The sequence below is a fragment of the Alosa pseudoharengus genome, unplaced genomic scaffold (assembly GCF_046254945.1).
Source record: "Alosa pseudoharengus isolate Yale_2024_CS ecotype anadromous, Long Island Sound unplaced genomic scaffold, YU_APseudo_1.1 YU_APseudo_1.1_scf_6, whole genome shotgun sequence".
NCBI lineage: Eukaryota > Metazoa > Chordata > Actinopteri > Clupeiformes > Clupeidae > Alosa > Alosa pseudoharengus.
The window spans coordinates 40481797-40500843 of record NW_027468848.1 but is presented as its reverse complement, the minus strand read 5'-3'; the positions used below and the strand labels follow the sequence as shown (position 1 = coordinate 40500843).

General features: G+C 40.9%; 1 protein-coding gene across 1 annotated transcript in view; it reads right to left on the bottom strand.

Annotated features, from left to right (window-relative positions):
• pxmp2 (peroxisomal membrane protein 2) overlaps positions 1 to 17371 on the bottom strand; it is a 39107-nt gene extending 21736 nt beyond the window's left edge. Inside the window, exons 1-3 of the mRNA XM_076270598.1 lie at positions 17004 to 17371; positions 16374 to 16546; positions 15907 to 16029 (exon numbers count right to left, since the gene is read on the bottom strand). Coding sequence (XP_076126713.1) covers positions 15907 to 16029; positions 16374 to 16483 — 233 coding nt within the window. The 5' untranslated portion in view covers positions 16484 to 16546; positions 17004 to 17371. The remainder of the gene's footprint in view (positions 1 to 15906; positions 16030 to 16373; positions 16547 to 17003) is intronic.
• Positions 17372 to 19047: the final 1676 nt, after the last annotated feature.

The window sequence follows — 19047 nt, the reverse complement described above, 5'->3', positions numbered from 1 at the left end:
AGGATATTGATTGAAATTTCTGTGTTTGATTGTGCCTGGAGACCTTCCCCCACCACATATCAGTTTGTGTCTCTGTTGTTGAAATGTAAAAGTGTTTTTATACTTCGAAATATCCACATGTGATTGTGGTTTTGATGAGTAATGTTTGTGTGTCTGTTGTTGAAATGTAAAAGTGTTTTTATACTGCCATCAACCCAGCGTTTAATGTCAGCCTTTTAAATAAATAAATTATAAATAAATAAATACATTTCGGAGAGTCAGTTTAAAATTGCCAATGCCCCAATATGACGTACGTTGACAGTGCCAAGGTTACTAGTCTTGCAATACGAGCTAAATAAACGTTTCTTTGATTGTCCTGGACATAACTCTAAACCAGTCGGTAGAAACATTTTTCATCCTGATGTCTGAAACCCAGGAGTGACGAAAATCACGGTGAGTCGGTCGGTTTGAAATTGCCAATGCGGACGTACGCGCCTAGGCTATCCGTTATCCAAGCGCAGTGCAGGAATGAAAGTACATAACCGGCCCTTGATTAAAATAACGTATCTATTTTTGGCAAAGTGATGATTATATTCCCACACTATAATAGGCTACATGTATAGACCTATGACATTGATTCGTCATATCATACCGCAGTTTCACTGCTTTGGAATGCTGTGTTTTCATCAAGGGACATGAATGTTTTGGTTATACGTGTTTTTAGTCGGACAGAAACGGTATCGGATGTGCACGTATATCCTTTTACACTCGATTTAGGTACAGTGACGATGAAATTACCACACCAACAAGAATATGATGCCAATTAACGGCATTAAGCCAAGAATGGCAACGCTGACTTCCACTGTTGTGGAGTTTCGCTGTTTTTTTTACTTCCTGAAAAGTAGCGTTTTTGGACATACGTGTTCTGTATCGGACAGCGACGATATGTACCCTAGCAACACCCTAGCAAACATCTTAATTACCCTAGCAACAACTTAGCAACCACCTCTAAAATATCAACCTAGCAACCAGCATAGCAACCAAATGATTACCCCAGCAACCAACATAGCAAACACTTTACTTGGCATAGCAACCATGATATGAACCATAGCAACAACCTAGCAACCTTCTTAATGACCCTAGCAACAACCACTATAATACCAACCTAGCGATCACCATAGCAACTACTTTATTTGGCATAGCAACCACCATATGTACCCTAGCCGCACCATTGTAACTATCTCTGAATTATCTGTTTTTACTGTATATTTTACATTGAAGGACCGCAGCCTTCTCAGGAAGTACAGCCTGCTCTGTCCTTTCTTGTAGAGTGCTTCAGTATTGGCTGACCAGTCCCGTTTATTGTCCAGGTGTAAGCTCAGATACTTGTAGGAGTTTACCACCTCCACATTGACCCCATCAATGGAGACTGGTAGCAGAGCGGGATTTGACCTGCGGAAATCCACCACCATCTCTTTGGTCTTTGAAGTGTTGAGTTGAGGGTGGTTGAGCTTAAATAGGCATATTATGTAGGCTTATAAGTCTTTACATATTAAGCAACTGTATTTTCATCTGATTCTTCAATACTTTAATATCAATATGCAACATTACCAACATTTGTGTTCAGTTTGCTCATTTCAAAATTTGCATGGGGGATCTAAACTATTTTTTTTAACAAAAAAAGCTATCTTTTTGTGCAATTAATAATATAGGTAAATTTTTTTAGCATTATCCACCATTATGAATTCATTTTTTTGACATTTCAATAGTAATCGCCCACACCACCCTAACTTATGAAGACGCCTTTTAGATAATGCACAGTCCTGCACATTCAGATAGATAGATAGATAGATACTTTATTGATCCCCAGGGGAAATTCAAGGTCTCAGTAGCATACAGACAACACACACACATTCACTAACAGCAGAAAAAGTAATTAAAAGTATATAATATAAATAAAATAAAGAAAAAAAACACAACTAAGCAATAAGGACAGTAGAAGATAAAGAATAAACTAAAATACAAAATTATAATACAAAATACAAATTATACTAAATAACACTTAATCTAAATCAATTCTAAAAAACAGTATCCACATAGTGGGTGATTAATCAATCAAGAGGCGCTTGCAATGACTGAGGCAGGGACTGAGCCTGTGATTCTCTGTGCATAAGATAAGGTAAGGTAAGGTAAGGTGCTCTGTGTGAATGAGTGTCATGGTGATGGTGCAAATGAGTAAGTCAAACACTAAGTACGTAAGTCAAATACGGTTCATCATGCAAGAACCGTATTTGACTTACGTACTTAGTCATGCATGCCACAAAACTTTCAGCGCTATTGTTACGCCAGTAGCCTACGGAGGAGAAAAGGCCTGTGAGCTAAAGCAATTGTTTTTCAGTCCTTGATCATGCAAGAACCGTATTTGACGAATACGAAATGGCCACAGAACTTTCGCAAAGATAATGTATGCTTCCATTGGCTACACCAGACGAGCAAGTTTCCCCTCTTTACTGTCTATGCGTGCGAGCAGCGTGTATGTGTTCTTCTTCCGTTGTTGTTTAAAGATTGAATGGGAAATGGATTCAGAGTCAAAGGCCAAAATTTAACACAGCTAGTGTTAAGCTTACTAATTTGTAAGGTATTACCAATATCAATTTAAAGGAACCGTATGTACGATTGTGGCCAAAACTGGTACTGCAATCACTTTCACTGTAGAGCGGTGTATCCCCTCCCCCTCCCCCCTGACTGGCAGAGCTGGCAGCCCGGATGCCGAAACACTACTGACTTCGTGATTAGTAGATACGTGGAGGGTGGCGCATCATTTCTTAATGTCTAGTGACATATCAGGGCCATTTTATGATTAATTGAAATACATTTCTTACATACGGTTCCTTTAATGTTACAGATGTATGGCTACATACATTCTTAAATGGTTCTGGTATAGACTTAAATGTTATTTAATAAAATGTCTAGCCCCCCCCCTCCAAAAAAAGAAAAATCGAGGTTCGTATCGAACCGTAGGTCAAAAATCGTGATACGAACCGAATCGTGAGGTTTGTGTATCGTTACAGCGTTACAGCCCTACCAGTAACAGTAGGCCTATGTCATCATTTCTGTTCAGTGCACGGAGTTGATGTTCAATTTAAGACGACACTACCCCGTTGAAATTCATTCACTAGGCTATGCGAGTAAGAACACAGTGCACATAGCCTGGCGGACTTCATTAAGTAGGCTACTGACGGAAGTATGTGAATTGGAACAGAGTGTAGGGCTTGAACAGACCTTTAGTTCCTTACTGTACATCCAACCTCAACATTTTCACCACCTGTGTTTACAAATCTAAAACATTTTCACCACCAACTACAAAACATTCAGGAGAAGTTGAGTAGTTTATTTACCATTACCACTATGTCGGGTGATGTCTTATTTCATACCAACTTCACCATGATCATGGATGATGTTCTGATGAAGTATCTACTGTCACCATCATTACCACATCCAAGTGCAGATTGAACTAATAACTTAAAATATGGTCTATCGCATTATTGCATTTAAAAAATTACTTGATGTGCTTAAAAGTAATGAGTAGCCTACTTCATGCTCATATTTCATAGTATGTCTTTCAAATATAGTGGGGTGAAAGTCACACGTTTCCAAAAATATTAATATACAAGTAAAGTATATACTCAAAAATCATACTTGTTTTCAACCTAGCATTTTTTAGAGTGTTTACTTACTGTCCGGCTCTGCCTATCGCTGGTGTCAAGTCTTTCTGTATGAATAAAAAGGCCTAGCCTAAATGAATAAAGAGTAAGGCAAAACAAATAGCCTAGTAGCCTGAAACATACGGATTGATGCAGTATCTTTGCAACATTATTTAATTAATCTGTCACCGTACGTTTGCAAAGAGGAGAACATTTTAATTTGATTCACAATGAAACGTTACATTTAATTTACATGTTGACAATGAGTAGTTTTGGTTGTTGTTGGTGGCGTTATTGCATCCCTTTTATGACTACAATGCAAAATTGTTCCCTCGCGATTGGAAGCTCCTGTAGCCGCATACGCATTTCAAAACATCGCAACGTGAAATGCCACAAAAAGCGGTTTGTGAATAGGTCTTAGTGAGTTAGGAGTCCTCTCGACTTCTTTTAAGCGGTCCCAGACTTAGGTGCTAATTTTAGGTCTAAAAAGCTTTGTGAATTACTTTTAGTGAAAAAAATTTGGAGTCCTAAAGTTAGGAGTGACACGCCCATTATTTTTAGGAGTTGCTCCTACATTCGCCACTTAGGAGCTACTTTTAGCCTTAAAATTCTTTGTAAATATGGCCCATTTTTATTTGGTGGATGTGCAATACACAATAAACATATTCTGTACTGATAGTAGTCCTCATAATTAAGACATTTATGATGGAAATAATCATACTTAACATGACAAGTGGCAGAATGTGAGGTGCATTCATATTCAATAGAACCTTATCTCTGGTGATTGGCATCAGGATTTTTGGTTGGGTCTTTTTATAGTAGGCCTATGTATGAGTTCATATTTTTCTGAATATGAAAATATGTCCCCTACTTACAATATTTTGCACCAGCCACTAAGGGCGTAGGTTTGGTCTCAGCTTTGGTAGGGACACATCCACAACTCCTGTTGTCACGATACCAACATTATTGTTTCAATACCAATAGCAAGTGAAGAATCTCGATTTCGATACTATTGCGATTTTTTAAAATTTGATTTGGTTTGTGTGATTTGTGAGATCATTCACATCAGTGGTAATCATAGAATTTGATTGACCCTCCACACACACACACACACACACACACACACATAGAAAGTGATGGTTGTCATAGGTTTCTTTTTCATATTTTGGAATTCATATAAACTATAAATTTATATTGATAATTATTTATAGTATTTTATGATCTACATCACACATGGGCAACATACGGCCCGCGGGCCACATCCGGCCCGTGGGCTTTCCCTGACCGGCCCGCGTAAGGTCCGTGAAAAAACAGTAGTCAAGAGCCTATCATAGAGATAATGCACGCAAATCAATATCGTTGCTTTTATTTTGAAAGCGACGGCTATTTGTACGCCCATACATTTGTGCGTGGATGCATACGACGTAAACACCCTCGCTGATGTGCTGGTGAATAGAATTTATGCTTCTGCGTAACAGAACAGTTGCCTTTACGTCGGCGTAAACCTTTCAAAGTTTTGTGTCTCCTGTGTCTGCGTCGCTCACCACCACAACGGTTGTTAGAATGTCGAACTCCTACTGCTGCTCGTTGGCGATACGAAGTGTTCATTTCAAAACGTTACTGACAGATAGACAGTTTACAATCGGATAACCCAGTCATGGTAACCAAAATATGTCCGAGTTTATTTGCAAAGCTTATGTTAGCGACTAGTATGATGCTACTACCCACAGGTTGCTTGAAGCAGCCGGCTCAACACACAGGGCGAGTTGACCAATCACAGTTTTGTGTATAAAGTTAAAGCAAAAACATAGCCTACATTTTCAAAATAGTTTTCTTTGTGCATGTTGATTAACTAATGACAGCCTACTATTGTCCAGTGTTGGGAGTAACGGCGTTTAAGTATAACGGCGTTACTAACGGCGTTAATTTGTCAATAACGGCGTAATCTAATTAATTACTTTTTACAACGTTACAACGCCGTTAACGTTACTGGACGTTAAATGCTGTGCGTTACTTACTTTGCATTGATTGAATAAACTGTGTAATCCGAACGCACCCCTGGCTCACAGCTAGTGAGGAGGTGGGTTAATAACGACGTAAGCGATTAGGATTGGCTAAGGCAGAGTCATGTTTCATGATAGCCAATCCCTGATAGCACAGGGGCGTTGAATCCACGTTGAATCAACCTCCGCCGCTTCAAACAAACGTGGATTCAACGCCCCTCAACGCCCCTTTGCTATCTGGGATCAGAGCCAGTGTTTTTACACACTTGCCAGCACACGCGCCACACACACGCAACAGCTAAAGTAGAGATTCGATGAAACAGCAGAGGTCAGGAGCAATCCGATGAAAAGTTGGCATTTTCAAGGTGGAGATATAAGCACTACTTCAAATTCATTGTGGTCAAAGGCAAGAACGTGCATTTAATGTGTACATTATGTCCAGGAGCGAAGACTTTGTCGACATCCGTTGTAAGCAACTCTAATTTAATGAGGCATCTCACACACGCTAGTGGCCAAAAACACCGATAGCCCCCCTCCACCAGAGATGATAGCTCGCCATCCACTAGCAAAGAAGGACTCGGAGCAATGTCCTCCAAGCAGCAAAAGCTAGATCTTTCTGCCTCACAACAAAAACCTATGACACAGGCTGAAGTCAACCGTAGGTCTGTCGATGTACAATTTCCCCTTGGGGATCAATAAAGTATCTATCTATCTATCTATCTATCTATCTATCTAATAAATATCGAAAGTTATGTAGCCTACAAACACCTGTCTGTTCTACTAATTTCAACTAGCTTTTCAAAACTGCTCAAAAAATCCAAATTCTTTGACATATAGACGTAACGCAAATAGTTACTTTCCCTGGTAACGAGTTACTCTTATCATAGAGTAATTCCGTTACTAACTCAGTTACTTTTTGGAACAAGTAGTGAGTAACTATAACTAATTACTTTTTTAAAGTAACGTTCCCAACACTGCTATTGTCTGCTCCACATTTTCATAGTCTAATTCGGCATAGAGTTAATTTAATGGTGGTAATGATTTAATGATGAAATATTGTTGATGAAATGGTGGCACAGGCCTATGGTCTTAATGACTCCTTCACATTTTCATGGCCTAGCCTAATTATATAGATATTGTACTACTTTTTTATATCAGTCTTTGAAAACTGAAAAAAAAAAAACATGTCAATGTCAAAAAATTATTTTCGAGAATGAGGATTAAATACTGGACATATATTAATTTTTTCCTTCGTCTCCCTTACATTTTCCATCTGTTCTTATGAGTAGCAATCAAAACCATATGATTTACTTAATGTTATACAAGAACAGAATAGAATTGAACAGAATTGAGTTCAGACTTGAGTTCGGTATTTTGGGTCCGGCCCTCCTCAACAGTCCCAGTTTGTCATGTGGCCCCTTGGGGAAATTAGTTGGCCACCCCTGGCCTACACGCACAGAGAGTGTCAAAGGCTACTGTACTTGTTTGCACCGGCAGTCAAGCGAGCGGGTGTGTCAACGACAACGGTAAGTTAGGGCTGTCTGCCAATACATAGCCTATCCCAAAAAAGGCCAGAGTAAAACATTGTGATATTCCCTTTGCCCTTCAGCATGTACATCTTTGCCCCTTTTTGTGGTTTGAAGATCAGCTTTGCCACCCCAAAATACGAAGCTTTTTCATTGCAGTCTAGGCAAAATAATTAGCCATACAAACTGGCAACTGGTGACCAGCTTTCAAATGCGTATTTTACTGTGTAAAATAGCATTAGCTGTTAGGATATTACCCAGGATATTGTCACAGCTAAGCTAGCTTCTATAATCTTTTAACCAAAGTTAGTTAGGAGTCATGTTGAATAAGGGTGTGCCACACAGACAGTCAAGTCACCATCACTGACTGTTAGGCTAATTGGGCTACCAATCTTGCAGTCGCAACAATGGATCCGAGACATTTAAGAGCTGGTAAGTCCCGCCCTTTCCGCTTGACCTCTAGATTGAAAAATCGTTAATGCAAGTGAATGTGAGAAAATAATTATTTTCTGGTCCCGTTTGCATTTTGCCATGAATGTGAACATATGTTGTCTGAATTTTTAATATAAATTTTCGTGTAAAGATTGCTACAATTGAGTGGGTAGAAGATTGATGCGGTTAAAATTTGTGTGAGAGCACTTTGTGGACTACAACTTTCCGCTAGACGACAGCTAGAAGCTAACTAGTTTCCCATAACAACCATCAGTTGGTCGAGATGTAGAGGGTTATTAAGATCGACTTTGAACACAGTGAACCATACAACTTTACAATCACACTGTATCATAGTGTTAATGTATTGAGTGAAGCTAGACATGTTTCGAATATTTTTGTTACCATGTGTGTTTATTCCTGCCGTTACAAAAACTAGCATCTCAGTTAATGTTAGCGATTAGAGCTAGCTCACGTCACAGGCGACATGTAGTCTTTCTCGTTATGTCTTTTCCACAACTGATAGCCGAAGAATCATATAATATACTGTCAAACTCGTAACATGAAAAATTATATTAAAAATTCACAGACAACATATGTTCACATTCATGGCACAATTCAAACGGGACGAGAAAATAATTATTTTCTCACATTCACTTGCATTGACGATTTTTCAATCTAGAGGTCCACTGGGGGTTTAGCGGATGGGCGGGACTTACCACATGGATTTCTATGGAACGTCACGAAAACATGCGTGCACAACCAAGAGGCAGAAAGCACCACAGAACAGCATAGAGCAATGCAAAAGAGCAAAAGAATAAAATGAGGTTTTGTGCTGAAAACTGCACCAATTCGAAATCACGATGGCTAGAGAATGTTAAATATGTTAAATATCCCTAACGGAATGCATGTCTTCGCCAAAAATGACAAAATACAATGTTATATTAATAATCCAAATGAACGTCAAACTTTGAAATATAGTCTGAAATGAGATGTTATTATCATTGAGACAACAGGGGTATACAAAAAAATCCGATTGTAGCTTACAGCAGCCGACTATTTAGGTTAAGTTTATAACGTTGTGGACGGCCACCAAGCGTCTTCTGCCTCACGGCTGCGCGCGCATCTAGTTTTGTTGGTAAACGGGAAACCCGTGTATATTCTGTTTATGTAGGCTAATGTATTTGTGAATGTACCCTGCACAATGCAAAGAAATAAAAGATAAACTGGTGCAAAGATTTTCTTTGAGTTTTTTTTTAACATTTATTTTATCGAATGACATAGCAAACATGCTGAATTGAATCCACATATCCTTGCACTTGCGAAACTATTTTTCACCATTCACGTTCCTCTTAAAGTGACAGGCACTCAATTAGATTTACACACCAAATGTGATGATATAGACAAGTGTAGCCTAATCATTTAAATATCAATATGATGATGACAATAGTAGGCTGTCATTAGTTAATCAACATGCACAAAGAAAACTATTTTGAAAATGTAGGCTACCGTAAAACTTCAAATAATCGCCGAGTCCCTAAGAGACGCCTGTCTCTTTTAAACGTCTGGCGTGGCTATGGGTTTGGGTTAAAGGCCGGTCTCCAGTAGAGGCCTGGGGCCGGTTCCCCAAAACGTTCTTATCGCTAAGTAGTTCTTAACCTATTCCTTAACCTCTCTCTTAACCTTATGGCATGATTCCCGACACGTTCGTACGCTAAATATATCTTCTGTAAGTCACACTTTCGTAAGGTTGGTCTGGACCTCTCTCTTAGCGTTGTTTGAGCTCTCAAGGCGCTAGTCGCCGCCACTGTGCAGCAGTCTTTAATCAGCGCAGCACAGTACAAGTCAAACTATGCTACAGTATGTTGAGGATGTTGTGGCTCAACGATGATTTTATGTTATGGACATTTTAAGACTAATAATAAAATATGTTCGCAATGGATGCAGGCCTATTTATGAAGTTTACTTTATTTGGTATCAGAACTAATATGGTGGTAAGCCTAGGCTATTTCGTAATGTCATTAAAGCGTTCAAATTGGCAATCACTTTTGATAATTAAAAGCTGGCAAAGAATTTGCCTCTAAATGGCTAAGATCTATAAATGGGTAAGCATGGCGGTGTCCAGTAAGCGACCAACTAGGCCTATGGCAGCGATCCAACGTGTCCTTGTATTGAATCAAAAACGGCGCCGGCCGTTATTCCGAAAGCTGGAAAACAGTGTCACCTTGTGCAAGCTCACCTCGTCCAGCACAATTTCAAGTTCCTCTGACGAGAAGCTTGGTGCCCTTTTTTTACGTTGCTTCCCCACCATACTGTAGGCTATCTAACTCTCTCTCTGTTCATTGTAGATAGGTTGCTTTTTATTGAAAACATTAACCAATGGCAATCAATACCGCATTAAACAGAAGTAACTGCAGCTGCTTGCCAATCAATTCTAATTGTAAGGTACCTTACCATTAATATAAAAGTGTATCACATAATTTTTAGAAGTCGTTAAACCATCAAGAAGCGGCACAAGTGGCACAACGGGATAAGGAGGGTGGATGATTAGCGAGGGATACCCGGTTAGTCTACCCGTCACAACATATCGTGTGAACATATTAGGCTGCCAATTTAATAATTTAGTTAATAGTTTATATTTTACTGATAACTTAAACTATGTTCAAATAAATGTTACTGGAATAATTTGAGGAATGTTTTATGTGCATAGAACGTGTTGTCTTTCTTAACGCCGTCATGCACCTTCGCGTGAAGTAGAAAATCGATTCCTGAGCAATCGATGCCAACTAATTCAGCACCTTCACTTGGGACAGCGCCTTTGTAACGTCGAACGTAAGGGGCAGCGTGTTAAGAAGCTTCCTAAGGGACACTTCGGGGAACACACTTAGGAACATAAACAACTTTGGAAAGATATATCTTTTGAGTCTTCTTAACGGGCTAGGAGTGAGCGTTATCGGGGAACCGGCCCCTGGTCTGTTTTTTAGTTTCGGGTTGTATTTAATCTTCTAAAACCCGTCAGATCGTCTGTTTAAAGATTCGCAATGACAGAAACCGTTACAGAAAGGAGGTTACAGCAGTGTGAATTAGATGTTGCACGTCGTTGCAAGCCGTCGCAAAGCATTCACCTTGTCTGGTCACAGTTGCAAGGTTTTAGAATGTTGCATCAAGTTGCTGCTCATCTCGTCGCGAATCTTGGGTGTGATTTGGGCTTAAGTATGGCGCAGACTGCGCACGTTTTGATTATGGCATTAAAAGACTGCGGTGAGTTCCAAATTGTATAGCTTTTTTTTCAATATGAACTATGCCTATATATCCGACTTTGTCATCGTTCAATTCATCCCTTGTGTTTAAAATTTGCGGATAGGCCGATGGTAAGCGTGTTTTTATGCTGGCAACAAAACCAGAACGGTTCGCGAACGTTATTCTTTATTCTAAATGCCATGGCGATACAGAGAAAGAAGTCAGAAAAGGAATTTACCTTATCAGAGCGCGTATACGGACATTCTCTGGCTATATACTGAAATAGGTTAATGATGTAAAGTCAAGTGCGCTTCTATGGGACTGGTGTGTGCACGCACAGTTTTTATTGATGAGTCGGAGTGGCAAGTGCTGCGCATAGTTGCAGTGGAATGTGGAATGTGGCTGCCCAGGGCATTATAAAACTTCTCACTCTTAGACCTACTCATACTGTGAAATGGTGTATTTAGCTGTCTAAATTCGAATCATATGCTGGGGGAGAAATCGTCGGACATCCATGATTATTTTGTTATTCAGCACCCTTGGTCAAAAATATGTTCCCGCGCGCCTGGAAGTAGGCTATGATTTGAATGTAGACTGTTGTCAAATTTGGCAAATACAAAACGGGAGAAACAATATGGTTCATGCTCTCTCATGCTGTTTCATTCGTGCCGAAAAGGAGGGAGAATTAAACATTAAGCACGTTCCACTTTTGCATAAATAATTCCTGAACCGTTTTGGTCAGGGCTGATAATGCAACTGTATTTGACAAAGGACCGATATAGGCTATTTGCTAGTGACAAAATATGAGCTTTCAGTGTGACGCGATCTCTTTGTAAATTACGTAATTAAAACGTGTTTCATCTGTTCTGGCTATCCCTGCTATTTGGATCTTACTGTATCTCACTCAATGAACAACATCTCAACACTAAATGAATGATGATCCGTAATTGTCATCAGATAGCCTAGTCATATACTGTAAGTAGACATTCAGTGTGTTTGAAATAATTAATTCGATAATATTTTCCATCTTTGCAAAGGAAAAGTTTTGTGTGAAGGGAATTAAAGGCCTTTCTCATATAGACGCCTGTCTTTAATACTAGCCGGTGCAGTTTGGCGATTTGGGAAAATAAAAGCCCAGGCTATTATTTGGAGTTTTACGGTATGTTTTTGCTTTAACTTTATACACAAAACTGTGATTGGTCAACTCGCCCTGTGTGTTGAGCCGGCTGCTTCAAGCAACCTGTGGGTAGTAGCATCATACTAGTCGCTAACATAAGCTTTGCAAATAAACTCGGACATATTTTGGTTACCATGACAGGGTTATCCGATTGTAAACTGTCTATCTGTCAGTAACGTTTTGAAATGAACACTTCGTATCGCCAACGAGCAGCAGTAGGAGTTCGACATTCTAACAACCGTTGTGGTGGTGAGCGACGCAGACACAGGAGACACAAAACTTTGAAAGGTTTACGCCGACGTAAAGGCAACTGTTCTGTTACGCAGAAGCATAAATTCTATTCACCAGCACATCAGCGAGGGTGTTTACGTCGTATGCATCCACGCACAAATGTATGGGCGTACAAATAGCAGTCGCTTTCAAAATAAAAGCAACGATATTGATTTGCGTGCATTATCTCTATGATAGGCTCTTGACTACTGTTTTTTCACGGACCTTACGCGGGCCGGTCAGGGAAAGCCCACGGGCCGTATGTTGCCCATGTGTGGTGTAGGCCAGTGTTTTTCAGCCTTTTTTGTGCCACGGCACACTTCTGACACTTAAAATGTCCCACGGCACACTAACATCCTGTGTGAAGAAAAAATAAACATACCATAGCCTAAAATTTCAAATAATACGGCCTTATTATGGCTTTTATGCAAGACCTGCTCAATAAAACAAGCTCCCTCTGTTTCATTTGTAGGTGACTATATCTAATTTAATTGTTGTTATGAACTGGATATGTGATGATTCTGTGAATACTGGATATGGGGCCCCCGTTGTACAATGCCTGCATACATTACATTACATTACATTACATTACATTTGGCTGACGCATTTTTAACCAAAGTGACTAACAACATGGTAAACAGTTTAAGTTTTAGAGCAATTCTCAACAATATTAGGACAATTTAAAAAAACATTAGAGTACAGTAAGAATAAGTGCATCAGTGAGTGCTGTTTTTAACAATTACGTGTCAGTTTAAGACGGCTGGTGAGTGCTAGGATCAGCAAGACTTGTTGTGAGTGTTGCTATGAGAGGAGATGTTCTCTAAAGAGCTGGGAGAGGGATGTCCCTGCCCTTGTAGGAACTGGCAGTGTGTTCCACCAACGAGGAACAACAGATGAGAAAAGTTTGGATTGGCCTGAGCGTACCGGAGGTAGAGCTAGACGTCGTTCGTCTGAGGAGCGCAGCGGTCTGGAGGTAGCGTATGTCTGTATGAAGGCATTCAAGTAGGTGGGAGCAGAACCGGAGACTACTTTGTAGGCAAGCGTTAGAGCCTTGAATTTGATGCGGGCCGCCATAGGTAGCCAATGTAGCTGGATGAGTAGCGGGGTAACATGTGCCCTCTTGGGTTGGTTGTAGACCAGGCGCGCCGCCGCGTTCTGGATCATCTGAAGTGGTTTCACTGCGCAGGCTGGGAGACCTGTCAGGAGGGCGTTGCAGTAGTCGAGTCGTGAGATGACTATTGCCTGAACCAGAAGTTGGGTGGCATCTTGAGTTAAGTAAGTCCTGATTTTCCGTATATTGTAGAGTGCGAAACGGCATGACCGGGCGACTGAGGCAACATGATCTGAGAAGTTTAGTTGGTTGTCGAGAACAACTCCTAGATTTCTTGCAGTCCTGGTAGGTGAAACAGACAGGGAGTCAAATTTGATGTTGATGTCGTGGTGTATGGTAGGTTTAGCTGGGAGGACCAGCAGTTCAGTCTTTGAGAGGTTCAGCTGGAGGTGGTGTGCCTTTATCCATGTAGCTATGTCTGAGAGGCAATCTGAGATCCGTGCTGAAACCAAGGGGTCATCAGGTGGAAAGGACAGATAGAGCTGTGTGTCATCTGCATAGCAGTGGTATGAGAAGCCATGCGAACGGATAATCTGTCCCAAGGAGGTGGTGTAGATAGCAAAGAGAAGGGGGCCCAGTACTGAGCCCTGGGGGACCCCTGTGGTGAGATGGTGAGGTGCAGATAGCTGACCAAGCCATGATACGTTAAACGAGCGTCCTGTGAGGTAGGATTCAAACCAGGAGAGAGCAGAACCGGAGATTCCCATGTTAGTATAGAGAGAAGTATAGAGAGAAGGATGCGGTGATTAACCGTGTCAAAGGCAGCCAATAAGTCAAACAGAATGAGTACTGATGACCGAGCGGTCGCCCTGGCTTCTTTTAAGGCTTCTGTTACAGACAGCAGAGCCGTTTCGGTAGAGTGGCCGCTTTTGAACCCAGACTGATTTGGATCCAGAAGGTTGTTCTGTGAAAGGAAGTCAGAGACCTGTTTGGAGACTGCTCGTTCAATGCCTTTGGATAGGAAAGGCAGGAGTGAGACAGGGCGGTAGTTCTCGACTTGAGCAGGGTTGAGAGAAGCTTTCTTAAGTAACGGTGTTACCCGGGCCATTTTGAACGCTGTTGGAAATGTGCCGGAGGTTAGCGAGGCATTGATCACGTGTGTGATAGCTGGTGCGATGGTCGGGCTGATGGACTGAAGTAGGCTCGTAGGTATAGGGTCCAGCGAGCATGTGGTAGGATGGCTGCATGTCAGGAGTCTAGATACTTCATTCTCGGAGAGAGGCGTGAATGCTGAAAAAGATGATCTAGCAGTCCCTAGAGGTTGTAGGAGTGCGGTATCTGAGTCAGATGCGTTGAGTGGGCATGTAGAGAATTGACTGCTGATTGCCGCCACTTTGTTTGTAAAAAATGAGGCGAGGGTATCTGCAGTAAGGCTGGATGGAGGAGGAGGCATCTGAGGGTTGAGTAGCGATTTGAAGGTTGAAAAAAGCTTTCGAGTGTCTGTAGCGCTGTTGATTTTGTCATTGTAGAAAGCCGTCTTAGCAGCAGTGATGCTGGCTGAGAAGGAGGTCAGGAGTGTCTGGTAGTTTTTGAGGTCATCAGTTAGTTTGGATTTGTGCCATTTCCTCTCCGCGGCTCTGAGTTTGGTGCGCTGCGATCGGAGGGTATCATTTAGCCATGGATGAGAGTGTTTGGATCGAGCTGGCCTTGTGGTAAGAGGGCACAACTCGTCTAGACACGAGCTCAGTGTGGAGCAGAGCGAGTCTGTGGCCTTATTAACCTCCAGAGAGGAGAAGGTGTTGAGTGGAGGTAGACCGGAGGCAACCACAGAGGAAAAGTGCGTTGGAGACAGGTTCCGGATGTTGCGGCAGAATACCACAAATAGTGAAATTATACAATCAATGAGAGCATGTGGTTATAAATTCTTTGATGCAACAGTTGCTTTTCTGGACCAGTGAGTGACATTTGGGTAATTTTCTGCGGCACACCTGATGATCTCTCACGGCACACTAGTGTGCCCCGGCACAGTGATTGAAAAACACTGGTGTAGGCCAACTGTAGCGTGCATGTCAGATAACCCTTCCCCCTCCCCCTCTGTTTTTCAGCAAATCATATGACGACGTTTTTTGTACTGTTGTGCTAGCTGTCGGAATGATCAGCAGCACAAATAAGTTCGCTAAAATATTGGTGGGGACAATTTTGTCATCTTAAAATATTGATTAGGACTAGTCCTTAGCGTCCCACCCTAAATCTACGCCCATGCCAGCCACCACTGATGACTACCTAGCAACCACCATGGACAACCAACATTTTGCATGCACTGGTATTTCCTTCAGGAAATATATAGTTTTGAATGAAATTGCTGGTTAATTTTTTTTTTAAACTGAACACAAAGTAGGGTGCCATCAATTGAAAATATCATTACCAGTTTGTTATTCTGTGAAAGATTATAGTAAATAGCCTACACCAATTACAACACTGTTTCCTATTTCGGTAGGTTTAACAACTTCAAATTGAAACTACATACCCATAAAGAGCATAATGAAATAGTCCACCACGATTTAGGACCCTGACTGGAACACCTTCTTTGGACTTTTTTCTTGCCTCCAGGCCTTGTGACAATAGGTTGCCAAAGGCTGACAATATGCCACTGCAAATGATAATACCAAAACATTAAATAACAATAAACAGATGATGACAAAACACATTCAAAACTAGCGAACAACAGAAATTGATCAGTGTTAATAGGCTATTTCAAGGACAGGGAATGATTGACAGGACAGATGTTAACAAATACAAGAATTGACTAAAGGGTGCAAAGGTCACTTTCCTTAATGTGGGTGCTTGCAGACCAATCAATATCGAAATACACTCATCTCGTTTAAAAACACCCTCAATAATCTGTAGGGGAGCTAAATTAAGATAGATTAAGCTATTATTTAAATTTCAAAAAATCATAGCTAACGAAATATTTACAAAGAGGTGTCTACAGACCTCGTCACAGACTTGGTGATGACTGGGTACAGCCTCAGTAAATTTGCGTACTGCTGCAACAGTCGTGTTGGAAAAGCTGTTCTGGCGACCGGAAAACTTTGGTTAGGCATCTTCGACAATTCTCCCGTGTGATTGAAGTGGGTTTTATGCACAGCCCAACTCTAGACCAGTGGCTGCTGGAGACAATGCAGCCAGTTCACACTGCAACCAATTATAGCCAAGCTGCAGCCTTCGATTGGCAGGGTGCACATGACTTGCGAAAGAGGTTTACTTGCGTAGCCTTGGCCTACACACGAATATGTAAACTATGAGCACACACACACAAAAACAGGTGTACGCCTATGAAGCCGCGCACGTTTGCTTGTAGCCAACACTGCTACAATTTGGCTACCCAACATGAGTGCAAATGCATGAGCACGGCACTCTCACACCTTAATTTTGATATGCTGAAAAAAGCATTAGAGAGAGCAGACTTCCAACGGCCAAATGTCATATCTCGAAGTGGGCCATCTTACTAATAATTGCATATTATCATTTTATTTAAGCAGCAAATCTTAATCAACCACATTGAACACAAAATAAAAGTGCGTAATGTGCTCAATGTAATAGGAAGAAGAAAAGTCACTTTACTTTAGAGTGAGTAACGATGTCTGCACCGCACGAAATGGGCTTGAAGTTCAGGGATGATAATTCACAGCGGTGTTAAGCAATAATATTTTTCGTTCACATTAAGTCTTGACTGCACAAGCAAATCTGGCTGAGAGCATGGCTTTCCAGAGTGATAGAAATTGGGTTAAACCATGATTTCGATATAGCCTAGACCTATACGGTTAATATTAAACAACGACTAGGGTTTTAGCACGAGGCTGAAGTTGGCACCACTTTCATTTCCGCGGGGGAAGACCACTTTCAGATCGCGGGGGAGTTAAGTTTCCGTTCCACCTTAAATAATGCAATTTTCTACCTCGTCCACAAGGGGCCAGTGTTGACCGCAAATCCGCGATAACACAGGAATGTGCCTGTTGCAGATGAACAGGCATTGTTCACAGACGTTCAAAAGCCTGTATATCTTTTTTCTGTTAACTCCACTGCCGAATGTTTTGAGAAATGTTGTCTTTTGTGTTCTATTAAATAATTTGGTAATTTAGAGGGGGGGGGGGGGGGGGGTGGCAGATTATGTAGTTTTTTCTTTATTTTCTGTGCTGGATCTTTTGATACATGTTGTGTTATGTTTTTTTCTATTAAACAATTTTGTTCATTTTACACTGGGGGGGGGGGGGGTATGTAGTTGGTAGCAGATTTTGAAGTTTTTCTACAGTAAATGTATTCCCTACGGCCTACATGTCATTTTGCATCGGACTTTTCAACACATTCTGAAACTACACTCTCTCCTCTTTCCAATGACACCCCACTTGTGAAATTCTATGGTTGAAAATGCCCTTTTTTGCCCCTCTGAAAATATAATATGTATTTGTGAAATTGCAGAATCTCAACACTAGAACAGGGACAGATAGCCCATGAAGGATTTTGCAAGGGATATTTCACCACATTCTATATCTACACTTCCTCCCCTTTCCAATGACACCCCACTTGTGAAATTCTATGGTGAAAAATGCCCTTTTTTGCCCCTCTGAAAATACAGTATATATTGTTGAAATTGCAGAATTTCAACACTAGAACAGAGACAGATAGCCCATGAAGGATTTTGCAAGGGATGTTTCACCACATTCTGAAACTACACCTCCTCCCCTTTCCAATGACACCCCACTTGTGAAATTCTATGGTGAAAAATGCCCTTTTTTGCCCCTCTAAAAATACAGTATATATTGGTGAAATTGCAGAATTTCAACACTATAACAGGGACAGATAGCCCTTGAAGGATTTTGCAAGGGATCTATCACGACATTCTGAAACTACACCTCCTCCCCTTTCCAATGACACCCCACTTGTGAAATTCTATGGTAGAAAATGCCCTTTTTTGCCCCTCTGAAAATACAGTATATATTTGTGAAATTGCAGAATTTCAGCACTAGAACCGTGACAGATAGCCCATGAAGGATTTTGCAAGGGATCTTTCACCACATTCTATATCTACACTTCCTCCCCTTTCCAATGACACCCCACTTGTGAAATTCTATGGTTGAAAATGCCCTTTTTTGCCCCTCTGAAAATACAATATATATTTTGTGAAATTGCAGAATTTCAACACTAGAACAGCGACTGATGTCCCATGAAGGATTTTGCAAGGGATCTTTCACCACATTCTGAAACTACACCTCCTCCCCTTTCAATGACACCCCACTTGTGAAATTCTATGGTAGAAAATGCCCTTTTTTGCCCCTCTGAATATACAGTATATATTTGTGAAATTGCAGAATTTCAACACTAGAACAGGGACAGATAGCCCTTGAAGGATTTTGCAAGGGATCTATCACGACATTCTGAAACTACACCTCCTCCCCTTTCCAATGACACCCCACTTGTGAAATTCTATTGTAGAAAATGCCCTTTTTTGCCCCTCTGAAAATACAGTATATATTTTGTGAAATTGCAGAATTTCAACACTAGAACAGCGACTGATGTCCCATGAAGGATTTTGCAAGGGATATTTCACCCCATTCTATATCTACACTTCCTCCCCTTTCCAATGACACCCCACTTGTGAAATTCTATG